This window comes from Panthera tigris, chromosome D1 (assembly GCF_018350195.1).
Source record: "Panthera tigris isolate Pti1 chromosome D1, P.tigris_Pti1_mat1.1, whole genome shotgun sequence".
NCBI classification, from domain to species: Eukaryota; Metazoa; Chordata; class Mammalia; order Carnivora; family Felidae; genus Panthera; species Panthera tigris.
Window position 1 is genome coordinate 77,372,951 of NC_056669.1, and position 19,060 is coordinate 77,392,010.

The following is a 19,060-nucleotide window of genomic DNA, read 5'->3' on the forward strand; positions in this document are numbered from 1 at the left end:
TGGAATACTCAGATCTGGTTACATTCTGAGAAATTTTTATTATTCAGCATCATTCACTCAAATTCATCAGTAAGCTGCTCGGTATGTTTTGTTGTTTATGTGTGTCTAAGCAATAATATAAGCTTTTTATAATGCTATTTCTCCTTGAAATGAGGAATGGCTCTTTTCCCTTTCTTGTGGGAAGCCAAGGAGGACTATGGAGCTGACAGCTGCGACATCAAACCAAATTAAAATAAAAACCTTGGAGTTCAATGACGTCCAGCTTTCCAATCTTTCTTCATTCTTTGTACTGCTACAACAAGCAAATAACTGATGCAGTTTCTAGATGTTGTAGAGCAAATAACCACTTCCAGATGAAAGCAATAATACACGCAAAATGCCTTTTTCCCCATTATATCTAAAGTTATGCACATCACTTAGCTATGTGGACCTACAGGTAGTTACTACCGGGAGCGGGGGCAGGTGGTCTAAGTTACTCACCAGGTAAAAATATGATGTTCAACAGAAGATCAGAATACCTGTGTCCTGCAACCACATGCATGGGATGGAGCTGTATAGGCCACTGATGAGCATGTAAACACAATCACAACACAAAAGTGTGATGGTTTTCATCTGCCCTCCGTGGAGAGGGGTAACCTGCCGCTATGAGGACACTCAGCAAGAGTCACATGTATAGTAGAGGTGAAGCAGACGCTTGAACATCTGTCCGTTTCATGGGAAGGCTTTTCATCTCAGAATACACGTACTAATAAACAACAGTTGGAGAAAATTGTCCACGACATTCAACATGAAGCTGAGCTTTAACTGAGAGAAGGAAGGGTGGAATTGTATTTCCCTTTGCAAGGCGAAAACAGCCGTTGAGCGCGGCCTCTTCTAAAATCTGATATTTAAAAAGAATTGTAAGAAATCAAATTGTTCAATTTGGGACGAAGAGTGGCTGAAGTTACTGGAAAGCTCATGCCTCTGAGTCTGCAAAACCGCGGGCCAGGAGAGCAAAACTTTTCCAACACCCAATTTTAATATTGTGCTAACGCCATTGACTCTGTTAAAAACCTGGAGTTAAATAGGATCCCCTCCCCACTGCACCCCCGCCCTTTCTCTCTCAGGTTCGTGTTTGGGGGACAAGGGGGCTGGAGCTTGGCCCCAACCTCGGAATTGCTGCCAAGGGCTTGTAATACAATCTCTCCCCATTTGAAGGGTAAATCAGTGTCAATTGGGTTTGCCGTCCACCAGAAAAAGTAAGCATTTTACTTCCGCTCGGTCTATGTGGACTGATGAAATGTAGGAAATCTGTTTCTGGCAGGGGGGAAAATCGTTTTCCCAAACAGCACCGAGAGGAGCCATCAGAGAAGTATGAAGAGGGGCAGTGCGGCTGTAGCTGCTGCCGCTGCCGCCGGGCTGCTGGGGTGCGGAGCGCGGCTGCTGCAGGACCTGCGCCGGCAGGGGGCCGGCCCCGAGACGCGGCGGGAGCCCAGCCGGGAGCCCCGGCGCCCCTGAGAGCCGCCAGCAGCCAGCTCCGGACGCGGGGTGAGCAAGGCGGGGCGGCCGGCTTCCCGCCGGCGCCGCCGCAGCCGCAGCGCGCGCTCCGCAGCCGGGTCGCTGGGGGGGCCCTGCCCGCCGGTGCGCGCGGGGCGGCGGGGGAGGGGCGCGCCTGACGGTGACCTCGGGGGCGCGTCCGGGAAGGGCGAGGAGCCGCGGCCAGGCGGACGGGCTCTGGCGCTGGGTGGGTGGGCACAGCAGTGGGTGACTCGGGTTCCCTGGACGCAACCATCCCTATTGTGGAGAAGCCCAAATGACCGCGTCAACGAGAGCCGGCTGGGGCGGCTCAGCCAACCAGGGACGGAAGTGAGGATTTCTAATCAGCACATCGATTATACACGCACACTTCTGCATGCGTGCACAGGGGTCTCTGTGATGCAAGCTCAGCGTGGTCGGTTCCCGGGAAGAGGCGAGCGGAGCGAGGGCGGTCTTCACGGATTGATGTTGGGTGTTTCACTTGAGTGGGGGAGGCGGGGATGGGAGGAAAAGGGACGACACTTGTGATTTGGGGAGATACTCCTTGTTTTCAACTGATGGGTTTCACAGAGTTGAGTTCTTTCACGTGAATAACAGAAACGCTAGCCTAGGAACCAACCCCTTTGGGGAGATTTTGCATAGTAGTATTGTTCTTTTCATCCAAAGAGCGGAGCTTTGGAATCCGCAATTGTTTGGGGAGCAGAGGAGCCAACTTTGCTTTGGAGGCATTAGTTATTCCGGCAAAATTAAATTTTATCTGCCCAGTAGGGTAAATTGTCATTAACCCGGCCCAGACACCCGAAGTTTCCACGGCCTTGAATAGAGAGGGAGCAAAAGCAGGGGTTAACAGATTCTGTTTTCTGCATTCCAGTACAATTGGGGTAAGGGGTGGGGGGTGGGTTGTTCAGTACTTCCCTCCGGAAATCAAAGCCTTCGCTTCCCCACCTTCCTCGTCTTCATTCTCACACCTCCTTCACTTTCATCCACTTCTAGTTAAGAGTTTGCAAAACTTTACCGTCCCTCTTGTAAACTCCTCCCTCCCCCCAAGAACCCTCTCCAACAAAGCTAAATCAGTTGTGTAGGGGAGATCTTTTGTGGGGGAAATAAGATCTGCGTGTGCACAGGAACACCCATTTGGCCTCCCAGTGTTAAAATAAAGGTGCAGACAGGTCGGATGTGCCAACCAGGCAGAGAAGTCCACCTTTTCCCCTCACCGAGCCCTGAGGTTCACCGCCGCAGGGCTGGAAACAAGCCCGTGTCGGTTATTGATTCCTGCCCCCAACCTCTTCGTGGGGTGGACACTGATTAGCTGCAGCTGGGGTCTAGTTTACCCAGCCTTTGAAATCGATCAATGAGTTCCCTCTCGAGGAATGCTCTCCCTTAACTGCGGAGGAGAGGGGGGTGGCTGTGGTGGTCTTCTCCAACATGGGCGTCCTGGTTCTGACTGCCTAAGAGAAGGTAAGGGGCAGATGTCTGAGGCATGGAGCAGGCGGCCTTTGCAATGCACACTGAAGCCTTCACACATGGCTCCCTGAATGGGCTCTGGAATGGAAAGGTAGCTTGAATTTCAGCCTGTGTGTTACTAAACTTTGGGCTTGTTTCTTCACCCTACTTTTTGTGATGTGGACTGCGCTTTACTGGGATATAAAGTCATATGGCACAATTTATTTCTAGTATCTTGGTAAGAAATCTTACTTAAACTTGCAGGTATGGTGAAATGGTGGGTCTTACATTAATCCAAGTGTGTTATGTAGAATTTTAGAATTTTGATTCAAGGCTGCAAGTCTGTATTCTAGACTTTTGGAGCCTTTGGAAGGCCAAAGTTACCTTGGTTGAAAGCACATAATGAGGTTCTGGCAATTTGTTTGCCGAGTTTTGTTAAAACTGCAGTTGATGTTAAGGCTGTTTTGATATCTTTGTGGTTTTGATGTTGGGGCACAAGCCGGATGGCACTATTTCTTTTCATTTCTCCTGAGCAACAATCAAGATTTTCCACTCAGTGTTTTTGGACTAGAGAAAAGAACTGGAGAGAAGATACAAAATATCCCTTGTCAAAATGAGTAATGCTTGTGTAATCTTTCTGACCTAAGTGTTTTCAGGGTCAGTGGAGTTTTTACTACTGTTTTCCCCTTATATGAGACTATTCTGCACAACAGATGTATGTGTTCAATGGAGTGTAGAACTCTGCTAGCCCTCAATTACATTGTAGCAATCTTTGCATCACAGACAACATCCAAAGCCCCAAAGTGTCCTCATGAATTAAGGTTTACTTACTCAATTTAGATGAAGTTTTGAGGTAAGTCTTTAGTCTAATTGATTAATTACTTTCAGATGTTTTTCTATTCAAATTATGTTTTACGGTAAGCTGGTAGGGGTCCAAAAACCTGTGCTAAGTTGTTTGGAAAAATGGATTAATAGGGCTTTTAAAAACTTGAAAAAAAAATTTTCAAGTGCCATGAAAATACAAGAATCGGTGTCTACTCTGTTATTTTTTGGGTCATGATTTGAGAAAGAATTATTATTACAGGTATACCATCATTTAGTTCAGGACAAATCATCATGGGGCTGCAAGAAGAGAAAGAGATTCCTGGAAAAAAAGTTAGCATTACTTGAAATTGGAGGCCAGGAGAGCTGAGTAGGATATTTTTAATGATTCTGTGACTAAATACATTTGTTGCTTTGGCCAAAGTATCTTAGGTCTCCAGTCTCTTATTAAAAACCAGGAATTTGACTGTTACATCTTCTATGGTCCTTTTGAGTTTAAAGATTTTGTTATATAATTAGAAAAATTAATAATGAGTGTCATTTTGCCTTTACTCTTGGTGTGTGTGTGTGTGGGGGGGGGGGGGTGGGTGGGTGGAGGCGGGTGGGTGGGTGGGTGGGTGTGGACAAGTTGTGCTTCTTAGCCGAAATGTGCGTCCATTTCTAAGATCTACAATGACATTTCTGATTAAATTTTGGACTTTTATTTTATAATTAGACCCTTAGGTTACAGTTTAGCATTCATGACTTGGTTGGGAAGGTGTAGCTTTGTAGAGATACTATTGGTTAGCCAAAATGGATCACATAGGAGGAAAGAACTCGGAATGATGGAACAGCACATCTAGAGTGGTCCTTGGTCATTAGTTCTTCGAATCTCAGTTGGAAGATAGCAGTTTCTCCTTCCAAATTTTGAAAGGGTGTTTGGCGTGGGGTGTTTTTTGTTTGCTTAATTAAAAAAAAATTGTGCTCGGCGCCTGGGTGGCTCAGTCGGTTGGGCGTCTGACTTCGGCTCAGGTCATGATCTCACGGTCCATGAGTTTGAGCCCCGCGTCGGGCTCTGTGCTGACGGCTCAGAGCCTGGAGCCTGCTTCGGCTTCTGTGTCTCCCTCTCTCTCTCTGACCTTCTGCTGTTCATGCTCTGCCTCTCTCTGTCTCAAAAATAAATAAACATTAAAAAAAAATTAAAAAAAAATAGTGCTGTTGGCCTATAAACTTTGTTTCTGCAATGCTTCACACTCATAACACACAAAATTGAAAAGAGGTGAGGTCAGTGCTGTTAGATCAGAACAAAATTGGCCTTTAGGGATGGGAGCCCTTAACTGTGGGTTCATTAGCACTGTTTTAAATGGCCACAGTTAAGGAGTGTGTGTGTGTGTGTGTGTGTGTGTGTGTGTGTGTGTGTGTGTGGTGGTGTGTGTGGTGTGGTGTGTTGGGGTGGGGGTGTGTTGTGAGATCTTTCCTCATTTATTTTGGGAGGTATAGCATTCCCCCCATCTTAATTAATAGCTTCTGAGTCTTTAACTGGTGCCAAAAATGAACTATAATTTGTTACCAAAATTTGTTTTTAAAAATACTTGTAAACTTCTCATTTTAGAACTTAACATGTCATTCTTCACCTTGGGGTTTCATCCCTGTCAATAAGAAAACTTTGGATTTTCCATTATTTATGGCTTTATTCCATCAATACTTTGTTTTCATTTCTCCTTTTTTTTTTTTTTTTTGGCTTTTCTTTGTGATTTAGTTCTATAAAATCTATTGTCTTACAGGAGTTTTATTTCGGCACATTTTTTATGAGGGTGATTTAGGCTTTGCTAGTATTTATTGGATATAAAGTATATACCTCAAACTGGCACAAATATTTAATCTTCACAACTATCTTTGAGGTCTTTGTCTCCATTGTATACACTGGGGAGCTCCAGTACAAAGAGAAAAAGTCATCTAACTGGAAAAGAATAGCTATTCAGTGGCGAGGTAGTGGAACCAGTATTTGACCCCAGCACTTCTGATTCCAATTCTAATATTCTAATCCATTAATTAAGCTTCTTAGTGGATATCACAGCAGACAGTAGTGATATAATGTTTATCATTTTATTCTTATTTTTCTTTGCTTCCACTTTATTTTCTATGCAATACATTTTTAATAACATGTCAGCAACGTCTAGAGATAGTCTGGAAACCATCTTGGTCATAATCAAAGCACACCTCTAGGTGGCGTGAAAGAATACTTTTTTTCAGAGTCAAAACTATGATGTCTTCAACTGGGATTGTGGAGCAACAGACTAAACAGTCTTTAAACATGTGAGATTTTACTTATGGAGTCATTAATTTTTTCTTCTTCCCCTGGGCTAGTTCAGTCTCATCATATTCATAATGGTTATTCCAGAATCAGTTCTACTATGGAAAGAAAGAAAAAATAATACACACACACATTCTTTGAAGAATTCTGTATTAAGTTTCTGCATGTTTTTCCCTTTAAGTTTTATTTTTCTGAATTCCAAATCCTGAGGGTTGCATTATCCATTTTTAGATAGACCCATACAGCTTGAAGAAGCCATAGCTCAGAGAGTCATGGAAGCATTTGAATCCTTACTTGTGTTTCCAAGGCGATTGGCTTTGCCTAGTACTTACCAAAGTCACTTATCAAGCTTTTAAAATATTTAGATTACATGAATTTTCATGGTAACATCTTTCAGTGCTTACATACCTGATACAAAACATTTTTCTTTCCCCAAAACCTAACTTTTTGCTTCAAGTTTAATGGACCATTAATCATTTTATTTCCCATCTTTAAAAGCTACTCCTTGGCATCTTTTTTGGTTTTTGAAAACTTTTGAATGGATTCAAAGGATCAGAAATTACTTTTTGTTATAATTTGTTCTTTGTGATATAATTCAACTCATCCACTTGGTTAAAGTTGAAAATATAAAAAGATTACAATCCTGCAGTGATCTTTTTATCTGAGTGATATAAATTCATTTGGTTGTTACCCACACCAGTTTAATCATTTCAATTAGAAACTACTTCACGATGCAGTAATTCTTCCACAGTCCAAATTTCGATCCTAGCTGAATTCATTTCCATGTTTCCTATTCACGTCTCTGCCATATTTAAATCCTAGACTTCCGTGTACTTTCAACTAAACCACAAAGGCATGCTAGGTTTGATGGTGATTTGAAATATGAAAAATGGATCAGGAAAACATGGATTGAAATCACGATTTTTTCCCAAGGCACATAAACAGAGGAGCCTTGTCTATGACAGTGACTTTAGGTGTCTATGTATTTGATACATGTTTAATTAATTTCCATTATATGCTAATTACCCACTAAGCCATCTTTCTCCCCCCTTTTGCTTCCTGGGGAAATATAATCCTATTATTGCTTTTTTCCCCCCTTTGTATATAATTTTGACTATACCTGAAGCAGCATAACAAAAATTGCTTAGTTACTCTTCTTATTTTTACTTAATGATCATCTATAAATATTAGAAGATAGTTTGAATTACATTTCTGGCAAAATACAGGACAGACTACATGAGAAATAAATGTGCCACTGTCAAGGAAAATAAAAACTTCACTGTTTGGAAGGATTGAGGGGAAGGATTGTGTCCCTTTGGCTCATTGAAACTGTTACATGCCTTTAGGCTTACTGTAAACTATCCCTTGATGAATTCTTTGCTGAACAATGAGCTTAAGAATCTGAGGTGTCTTCTTCCTTTTACCGAGCAAAGTAGGCTTCTGATGCTTAAATGGAAGTTGCACAGCACATAATAGGATGTAGGTAAAGTTACTGAAGTACAACATCTCACTTTCAGGAAAGTAGTGGGAGAGATTGTGTCTTGAGAAGAAAGGCATTTTAGAGGTAACCCTTTTAAGATTTCAATGAGTTATTTAAATGTATCAATCATGTGCTTAAATGTATTATTACTTAAATGTTTGTTTCTGAGGCTAGCTAGCCTTTACCAATCCTAACCAGCCACAGGTAGACGTTTTGTTTTCCTGGGACCGGACCTATTTTTTAAAAGAATGGGAGCAAAACTCTTTTAGGTTTCTGATATTTAATCACAGGGTTTGGAGAAAGCTTCAGAACATTGTATGAATAGTATGATGATTAACCGCCAAAAAAAAAAAAAAAAAAAAGGCAATAATGATATTGTAATGATAATTTAGAAACATAGGACAAATGTATTAAAATTATTTCATATTTGCACTGGTTCACTTTAGATAATTAGATATATAGAGATTTATAAAAAAATGTTTTCAAAGACAATTTATGGGAATTTTTTTTTTTTGCAAAAAGTTATTCCAAAGCATAATTGCTTTGGAAATGCAATTGTCTGTGTTTTTAAATTATGCATCTATGACACTTTTTAGGTGTTTATTCACATTAGCAGTTTTTTCTAATACTATGGCAGAATGTTTGGGAAGCAGTCACGTTTTAGAATTTTCTAAACACCAATGTTGTCTTGTTTTTCTTTCAAAAGCAGTCTTTAAAAGGCAAAAAATTAGCCTATGGTAAGAGAATTAGAGTTGGACATTAAGTAGAAAGGATTATTACGTAAAGTTTCAAAGAATAGAACCGACAAAAGTGTATACAACTTATATTGGTAAATTTAAAATACTGTAAATCATGAAATATAGCTGAAAACCCCATTATATCTTATCATACTTCTTGCCAGCTGCAAATATTTTCATTTTCATTAGTCATACCATACTTGGTTATTTCATATGCACTATTTGTGTACAGAATAGAGTCCTGCATGTTGTTGAAGTGATGAGTTTATTTACTCTAGCTACTTCAATATTACTTCTATAGTCTTAGGTCCTATAAATAATGCATACAAAGTGCTACATTCAAGGCCAAGTATATATTCAAGCATCTCTTCTACAGCCCATACAGGGGACTGGGCTGCTTATAAGCCCATAAGGGACTGGGGTAATGAAATCATCTTTTATTTTATAGACCTAAGACATTTAATTACTTCTACTCTAAAAATGATCACAAGCAAAACCTAGTGTGTAAAATATATAAAGTGGGAAGATCCAAAGTAAGTTAAAAAAAAAACCTTTGGTAGTATTTATTAGAATTCTGTTCAATTCTTGGGTTATAGTATGGGTTCTCGATGAATCTATTTTGTAAAAATGTATCATTCTGGCAAGAATAATGGTCTTAGAGTATGAAGACCTAGGTTCAAGCCTGACTCTGCCATGATCTTGTATATATGATCTTGGTTGAGCCACTTATCCTCTCTGGTTTTTGTTTTTCATTTTTGTTTTGCCTTTTTTTTTTTTTTTCATTAACTGTAAAATGAGAAAAGTGTGGTAGGGTCTCTTTGAAAGCACCTTCTACCCTGTCTCCCCACCAATTATCTAAACTGTGAGTTCATATTAACTTACCCAGCTGAAAGAGCCAAGTGCTATACTTAATTGTATAGGTAAAAGTTTTGAGAGAGCTGACCATGTTTACAATAAATTGTGCAAATTATGTCATTGCTTGCACTCAGTTCTAAAATTTTGTGGAAATCTGTGGTTTCAAACATGAACCCAAACATTGGGAGTGTACAATTGAGATTCTAAAATTTTAATCAAGCCCTTTTCATTGCTTTTGAATAGTGGAATTTCTTGCCTTAGACGCTGACTTTTTCTAGTATGGTGTTTCACATGAGCTTAGAGCTTAGTGTTTGATTTTTCTATTTGACCTCAGATTGCTGCTGTTTCCTACCAAGTGATTGGTCAAAAGTGATAGGGCCAGTGCAGATAAAGCAAGTAGTGTTTTCTGGGGTTTAATAATTAAAAACCTCACCCGTCATCAAAACGTCCATGGATCTGGTTCCTTACTGTGTCATTGGCAGAAAGATTTTCACGAGACAAGTCTATATAAAAAGCAACTCCTCTTTTTTTTTTGTTTTCAAAACAGGTATTACAAGTGGATAAATGATGTGCACTGCTCTGAGCCCAAAGGTACGCAGTGGACCTGGCCTTTCTGATATGCATCAGTATAGCCAATGGCTGGCCAGCAGACATGAAGCGAATTTGCTACCGATGAAAGAAGATCTGGCCTTGTGGTTAACCAATCTACTAGGTAAGGTTATAAGATCTTATTTTGTGAGCCAAGGTAACAGGCTGTTTTTTCTCCCCCCCTCATGTAGTGTCCTTCACCTAAGCATGTGACAGCACCTTGGGAAGAAAGATTTCATTATTTGGATTTTGCATCTGGGAAACCTGAGGCAGGTGGAAATTTTAAATGAATTTCTCAATATCTCTCACATGAACTGTGCTGAGGAATACCAGTATCATGCATTGAAATGTGGAAATGTGTGGTCAAATCTCTGGTTTTGTCTATAGGCCGGTCTGATTTATTTTTTACTTTTCTTTCATGCAGCTGACCAATTTGACCTGTTCTTTTGACACTGCACACGGGCCACAGTCTGTGAAAATCTGACTTCTAAAACTAGATTTCTTCGTCCTACTTTTATAGCACACCTTCCAAAACTGGTGAATACCCAGACTCTAGAACAAAATTGTCTATCCTTTGTCTAAATGAGCTGGCTGGAGTTGTCCAACCTTGAACTAAAGTTTTCTTTGCATTTCATTTTTGTTTGTAAGTGCTCTTCCAAAATTTGTCTCTGAGAAAAATGCTACCTCATGCTAAGGCTGCCTTTTTTTTTTTTCTGTTCTGCCAGCATATTCATAGGATAAAATTTCAACCATGTGCACAATGGAATCGTGCATTTAAAGGATCATCATGTTTTCACCAGTAGCTTTTCACAGAGAATAGAATTAAAACCTGAAGAAAGGACCTTTATAGATATATGATAGAAGAGTTGAATACAGAGTAAACATAGAAAGCATGTGGTGCTTTATCATTTGCAGAAGGGATTTCACAACATTATTTTCTTATTTAAAGGATCTGTCAAGGCACATTTTTTATCTTCATTTTCCAGCTGATGAAAATGAGGAGCTTAGTGAGAGTGCCCTGTTTATCTAAAAACGTAGCAAGGTTTTGGCAGGGTTTGGCAAGATTTTAGCACATTTTCGCAAACGTTTCCTTTTGCTCACCATGGCTCTGGAGTTTTGCAGGGCTTTTACGTTTTCTAAGCCTTTATCCTAAGGTGAGATGTCTCCTTTTTCCTCAGTGTGTACATACGACTCTATGTGGTGTAGCAGGGCTACGTGGCGGTTTTCAGCGTGCCCAGCCATAGGGTAAGGACAGGAATACCAAAGGCATTCCCAGGAAGACCCTTTATTACACTATGGCACTATATCCTCTGGAAGGAAGGGGCTGTCCCCTTTTAGTAAGACATCCATACAAAGGTAGAGGCTTTATCACCATCACATACAGGGAGTCAAGTTTGTCTAGGCAGATGGATTTGCCTCTCTCTTTCTCTCTCTCTCATCCTTCAAGGGTTTACTAATGATTGTTACATTAGTACTTTCATTAACTTTGAGCTGTCCTCAGATACACAGGCTATTGCAAGTGTAGCAGCATAGAAGAGAAATTAAGAGCACAGATTTGAAGTAGACTGCCTATTGTGCTTGAACCCCAGATCGGCCACTTAACTAGCAATGTGATCTTGGGCAAGTTACTTATGCTGTCTGTTTCTCAGCTTCTTCATCTGTAAAGTGGTAATAATAGTAGTGTTATTCCACAGGGTTGCTGTGGGAGTAAATGATGAAAATACATATGCTAATTAGTACTGGGCATCTTCTAAATGCTATATGGTTTGTCATTGTTATTCCATTTATATAGTTTGGTGATAGTGTTAATTTGATTTTGTGGATAAGTTAATATATTCAACAAATATTTGAGTGTGCTACAGAATCATATATCAGTTTAGGGGCCCCTGGGTAGCTCTGTTGGTTAAGCTTCTGAGTCTTGATTTCGGCTCAGGTCATGATCTCATGGTTTTGTGAGTTTGAGCCCCACATCTGGCTCCACAATGACAGTGCAGAGCCTGCTTGGGATTCTCTGTCTCCCTCTCTATCTGCCCCTCTCCCACTCACACCATCTCCGTCCCTCTCAAAATAAAGAAATAAATCTAAAAATATATATATTACATATATAATATATATTAGTTTAAAAAATGAACTCTGGAATCAGAGTGCTTGAATTCAAATCTCAATTCCATGAGTTACCAGCTCTGTGATACTAGGCAAGTGTCTTAATGCAGTGTGCCTCAGTTTTCTCATCTATAAAATAAGTATAATATCAATACCAACCTCATAAGATTGTTGGAAATTTGAATGACATCACCAGCTTTAGAACAAGATCTGGCACATAGTAATCAATTAGCTAGGAAATACTAACTCTTGTAGTTAACTGTATTTTAGACACAGTCTGCTAAGTCTGGAGGATAGAATAGTGATTAGGAATAGAGTACCGGCTCTTATAGGAGCTTGGAGTAAATTGAAAAAGAAACATTTTAAAGAAGTAAGTGAATAAATAATTCATTAACTGGGCTTGTTGTAAACACTAAAAGATACAGGTTGCGATAATGTAAAAAGAAGGAAGTGTGAATGGGCAAAGCTCAGAGGGCTTGGAGGGGGGATCCTCTTTAAAAGGTCTTATATTTGGGGTGCCTGAGTGGCTCAGTTGGTTAAGCATCTGATTTCAGCTCAGGTCATGATCTCACAGTTAATGAGTTCAGGTCCCACGTCGGGCTCTGTTCTGACAGTTCAGAGCCTGGAGCCTGCTTTGGATTCTGTGTCTCCCTCTCTCTCTCTGTCCCTTCCCTGCTTGTGCTCTGTCTCTCTGTCTCTCTGTCTCAAAAATAAATAAACATGAAAAAAAATGTTTTTAAAGTTCTTGTATTTAAACTGAAAACTGAAGAATAATTAACAGCTAGCCAGAGAAAGCATGGGAGAATAACCTGAGTGGAGGGAATAGCATAGGCTGAGACAGGAAGAAATTTGGTACCTTGGAAGAACTCAATGAAGGCTGGCATCAGTGGCACAGACCAAGAAGGAGAGAGGTTCATGTGACTTGTTGGGGCTAGATCGCATACTGCTTTGAAGACCGTGTTAAGGGGCTTTATAATTTTTTGTAGGGTGAAGGAAAAGTCAGGGAAAGATAATGATTAGAGTATAGCCTGTTTGTATAAGCATGTTCCAAGGTCCGGTGACTTGTCATCAAAGACATTTTATTTGCTGAATGTGATCATTTACAAAGCAGATTGATCAGGGTGAGCAGCCCAAGACATCCTCAAAGAATAGAGATTCACTGTGTGTGTAATGGAAAGATCCTTGGATTAAAAGTCAGGAGACCTGGCTCCTAACTGGGTGTCAGGAGACCTGGCTTCTGATTCTGGCTCTGCCACTCGGTAGGAAATTTGCCCAAAGTCACTCAGCTATCTGTTCTGGGCTCAGTGTCCTCAACCATAAAATGAAGGGCTTGGAGTGGATGATCTCTAATGTCCTTTCCAGTTCCAAAAGTCTAGGTTTCCAAGAAATCCATCTCTTGAGACCCAGTTTGAGATCATCAATATGCATAAACAAAGTGAAAACAATTTACATAAATGAATAATCTTTCTTTTAGAGAATAAGAATAATTTTTTTAATGCTAGTGTTTGGTAACAAACATGCAACTGATGGTTTGTGAAATTTTCTCAGAAAAGGAATCTTAATCTCAAGGTACAATAACGTACCACCTCGCATTGACTTATATTCGTAGAAGTAGAGAGATAATAGCTTTCAAGTGAATATTCACATGGTAACTTAGAAAGTAAACTCATAACTTGAGATTATTTTAAAGTGGTGAAGCATTTGGAGTTAAGAAAATGCATTATGTACTAGAATGGTAATGAAGAGGGGAGAAAAAAATGTATGGCTATGTTAGAAGATACTTTTATGGGGTGCCTTGGTGGCTCAGTCGGTTGAGCATCCGACTTCAGCTCAGGTCATGATCTCACAGCTCGTGAGTTCGAGCCCCATGTCGGACTCTGTACTGAGCTCAGAGCCTGGAGCTTGCTTTGGATTCTGTGTCTCCCTCTCTCTCTGCCCCTAACCCACTTGCATTCTGTCTCTGTCTCTCTCAAAAATAAATAAACATTTAAAAAATTTAAAAAAGGAAGGTATTTTTATTACACATAATAGATACATTTAGAATTCACATATTTTGGAAATGGAGTCCTTAAATTAAATTTTAAAATTATTTATTACTGACCATTTTGTCACCTCAGATATTTGCAAATTTATATTGTGTAGTTCTCTTTCAATTCTTGTTTTTCATCTACTTGAAAGTTAGAAATGTTTTGAAAGTAGTTTCAAAGTTGATACTGTCTCCATATAAAGTTTCTGCATTTTTTGGCAATGTAGACATTTATATACTAAATTAAACCTTTCAATTAGATGGTGCCATTGTGATGTGGACCTTACTTGTGGAAAGGCTTTCTGCTTCTTTTAAGTAATATTGATTAAAATATGACTTTTTTTTGTCTTTCAAAAGGAGTATTAATGGTTGTTTAAATTCATATATTTCTGCTCCTATATATAAAATGTAAAATATAAGATATAGTTTCTTAAAGAACACTCAATATGTATTCAGATTTTTTGGTAGATAAAAATGTTTGTTAGAGAAAATAATTACTTTATTGGTTCAGAGACCAATATTCACATTCATGCCATATATGGAGTTATATAATACCATAATTTCCAGGTACTTAATAGGTACTTATTAATTGGTAACAATAATAAATAGCACTTTACATTCTTAGGCATAAAATTAAAGCAACAACAGTGAATTTTTATATGGAAATTTATATATTAGAATATTAAATGCCAGCTATCTTATGACAAATTAACTAGTTATGGTGAATAAATAGTTATGGTAGTTGGGATTTGTTTATGAGATAGCATACCAACTTGATTCATGAAAAGATCATCGTGTAATGTTTATTGACTACTCACACATTCTTGGAAATATCTACCCATCTTATTGAAAATAGTCTTTGTAGTCCAAGTATGTTTCTAGTACCTGGCACCATGGAGCGTTTTATGAGCAACATTCAGAAAAGACAGCAGAAGAACCCCAGAGACCCCTTTATTCTTCCCTATAAAACATTTCTTTGGCCATTGTGTCCTGTTACACATTAAATATACATTTCATCTTTATTTTAGGCCTTCTGTTTTGTTATTTTTTTTCATGAACTAGTTATTGCCCATTTGTTATTTAACTGTGTCCTTAGGACACATTTGAACTTCAAGTGATTATACAAATAAATCTTGGGGAAACAATTATCACTTTGAATAAACAGCATGTTATTAAATTAACAGTCCCAGATTATAGCACCCACCCCTCCTTGAAATAGATGAGGCATATTCTATGAATTTCATGATTGCTGATGGAGTACTGAATATTGCTGTTGGCTTAACTTTGAAATGAATATACTAATGTAAATGTTCTCAAGTTGTTTATTTCACTTGTGTTTCTTTAATCATTTAAAAATAATGGTCTACCTTTACCTTCAATTAGTATTTGGTTGATAACATTGTATGAACCATATGGTAATATATTTTTGAGAAAAGATTTTAGTCGTTAAGCATCCAAGAAATTGACATTGTTTTTAAAGATTGTAGATCTTTAGGATGTAAGTGTATAAGTATTTGGATATATGCAGGGACTTTGAGTAAATCATAAGATATATTACAAATTACATTATGCTGAATTGTTTCACTTAAATTTAAAAATGCATTATAGTAATTGATAGTATGGTGATTTACCCTTTGCCTGACTTTCCTACATGCACAGGAAAGAAAATCCCGTTATTATATGCTTAATATGATCAATATAGAATATTTTAAAATTTTCAGTTATTTCTAAAATTAACCATTTTCAACATTAAAAAATTAAGCACCTGTTTATTGAAGCTGCTTCTGTCAAATACAACTGCTGTATAATGAGTTTGGAACAACTTTCTTTTCTTTTTTCTTAAAACCCTTATATCAGATCCGTATCCTGCAAAGTTTTCATATTCTTGACATAGTCAATAAAAATTCCTTAGGAGAGGTGGTATCTTTTGCTAGTTCAAAAGTTTAGAGAATCAAATTCATGTTCACGAGTTAACACCTTTCAGAGAAGATACTGCCTCCATTTTTTTTACCCATTTTTTCCAACAGAAACAGCTTTGTATTTTCTTGATATACATGCAGGGTAGATACTGTGAATCAGAGGGGACCAGATGCTGATCTAGGGTTTCTGGATATAATGAGTCCTTTCCTATCTCCCAACCTTCAAATTTCAATCTCAAAACACTGGCTAACCCGAGTTAAGATAGCAGATGAGTTTCTTTGAGTTCTGCAATTAGTGAAATATGCTGGGAATGAGCGGTGCATTGAGCTTGGAGTAGAGTTTGGTCCTGCCTGGATCAGCTCTAGAGAAAACATACACCAGTTTTCTCTGCAATGAATCAGGCCTCACATCAGAACATGCCTAAATGACATTCTCAGCTATTCTCTGATCTACACAGTGGACTGCTATTCAGTTTTTAGCACCACTGTCTTCATCCCCATGCTGTTTCTGTTTTTTCTTTTTGTTTGTTTGTTTTTGTTTTTGTTTTTTCCTGAAAGGCTTTTGGTGGAGTTTCTACAGAGAAAAAGACAACAAGAATTAGGGAGAATGCTTTATTATAGAAACTAGTCATTTGTGTATTCAGCAAATATTTATTTAAGTAGCCAAGCACAGTGGCTAGCTAGGAGCATTGGACTGTAGGCATAGACATCATGGGTTAAAAATCCAGATTCACTGAGTAATTTTAAGCAAATTGCTTAATCTAATGCCTCAGTTTTATCATCTATAAAGTGAATACAATAATAGCCAAACTTCACAGTTTGGTGAGATGATTAAAAAACATGAATACCTGTAAAGTGCTTGACATATAGTTAGGTTTCAAATGTTAAATACCATTATTAAATGTTATCATATCTGCTAACTGACTGGGAGGAAAGCTTTCTTTCTTTGCAAGGTAGAAGTTAAAAGGGATTCTTTTCCACGTGGCTCTAGTCCAAAACACCACAGGTTGATACTTAATCTTTATGGAAATTATGACAAGGCATATTTCTGGGAGGAATACACCGATGTGTAAAAGCGTGTGTGCTGATTTAGTTACTTGACAAAAAATTTCAGGCAGATCTGCATTTCCTATGATTGTGCGCTAACATTTTATGAGGAAGTGAATTAACTACAGTCTTTACTCAAACTCCCTGATCTTTGTCTATTGGCAAGCTGTCAGTCATGACTGAATTGGTGGTATGACGATCAAAGTCCGCAATTATGAACGCAAGAAGTAAAGATAATTACTTCTAGACAAGACTGTTTTAGATTAACCTTCAAGTCAACGGTCTTTACATCCTAGTGTGGGTCAGTTGGTACTCCAAGATGATTTGATTATATCTATACATTGCCCTATCTTTTCTTTTCTTTTTCAAAGTTTATTTATTTTGAGAGAGAAAGAGTGCACACATGGGTGTACACATGAGTGGGGGAGGGACAGAGAGAGAGAGGGAGAGAGGGAATCCCAAGCAGGCTCCATGCTGAGCGCGATTTGGGACTTGAACTCACAAGCTGTGAGATCATGACCCGAGCCAAAATCAAGAGCTGGACACTCAACTGACTGAGCCACCCAGGCACTCACCCTATTTTTTCCTAAGCATACCAATAACCTGGGAGGACAGAGCTGGGGAAGAAGTGATTCTATTCTTCTAGAATCTTACTGCATCTAGTATTTATAATCTAATATCTCAAAACAGTTACCCAATTCAGATTAAAGAAGATCTGGTTTTGCATGGCAGAGATTTCATTTTTTATAATGTTTACTTCAGAATTGGAATTAGTATTTCATACCTTGTTCTAATGGACTTGTCATGGTTAAATTGAGCTAACTTCATATACTGATGTAAAAAAAAAACTGGTAATATTAATGTAATAAGATAATATATATCATTCCATCTAAACTTTATATTGATTTCTTATAATTATAAAGTATGTTTAAAAATATATTTTATGATTCTTTGTGTGGAAAATATATTACACATGAAGATTAAAAAAAAACTTCTCCATCTTGCATTTTTTCCTTCATCCAAGGCAGTATATTTCAACTATAAAGTATGTAACAGTGTCTGTTTTAGCAAAAAAAAAATCCACCTTTTGGAGCTATAAAATATACAGAATTGAAAGCTGACACCTAATATATTTTTCATTAGATACAGATGTTTAATGTAAACTCATTCTTTAAGTATTCAGGAAAATCAGGCTAATGAAAATTTTTCAGGTATAATGTATAAAAAGTAAAAATCATACCTTTTGGTAAATTGCTAATAACTTTTTAATGAGAGACATTTTTCTTTTTATAATTGACAAGTTCTTTTAAATTAACTGTAATCATCTTGCCACTTACCATATGAATAGAATCTTTACATTGCCATGGAACTTCATGAAAGACGAATACCTAAAGAGCTCTTTTAAATGAAGGTAATCTTATAAGTAATTTATAAAGGGATCCTTCAACAATTTGGAGTAAAATTTACCTTCTCTACGTCAAAATGTAAATTTGATAATTTTGAAAATATTTCTAATACTTATTTTTTCCTACTTATTTCCAGACTTACTTTCTTACTAGACAATGCAGGCCAACATGGTGACTGCATAACACAAATTTTGCTGGACCAGCCTTTTGTATCTCCAGAATATTACTTTCATTCCTGAATGAAGTTCAGCTGCATACAATTTTGAAATAATAGTAGTGTTGTGTAGGCTACCTCTGTGGTGAGTAGTTAGGGCTCCTGATGTTTTGCCACCTGCAGAAGTCATCATCCTATCTGGGGGCTAAAATGTGAAGCATCCAGTAGGGAAGAAAGAACATTTTTAAAAAGTTAATTGTCTTTCCTTCTTTACCTGCCCTTCCCCCCAGACCAAACCAAATCAAACAAACAAAAAAGAATTCCAAACAGATGTTTCTTGAAATCCAAATATATTCTATGTTGTGAGTTGAACTTTAAGCCAGGACTTTATCTGTTGTTCCAGTTGGGTTATTTTTAGGTGTTCATGGAACTGAGCTGCATGCGTTGCCCTTACGATAAAAGCTGCTCCTAAGAGAGTTTCAGTACAAAACTTTAAAGCACTCCTTTTTTCCTTTTTTTTTTTTTTTTGGCTTTAACTTAACCACTCTTTACAAAAATAATACCCAGCATTTTCTCCAAATTTTCCAGCAGTTTATTTCTTTATTTGTTAATTTATGTGCTCACTGAACACATTATCTAGGTGCCTACTATGGTAATATCATTATACTTCCC

At 38.1% G+C, this 19,060-nt stretch overlaps 1 protein-coding gene across 1 annotated transcript in view; it reads left to right on the top strand.

Moving 5' to 3' along the window:
• Positions 1-1,418: 1,418 nt before the first annotated feature.
• GAS2 (growth arrest specific 2) overlaps positions 1,419-19,060 on the top strand; it is a 130,666-nt gene continuing 113,024 nt past the window's right edge. Inside the window, exons 1-2 of the mRNA XM_042959368.1 lie at positions 1,419-1,527; positions 9,693-9,857. Coding sequence (XP_042815302.1) covers positions 9,710-9,857 — 148 coding nt within the window. The 5' untranslated portion in view covers positions 1,419-1,527; positions 9,693-9,709. The remainder of the gene's footprint in view (positions 1,528-9,692; positions 9,858-19,060) is intronic.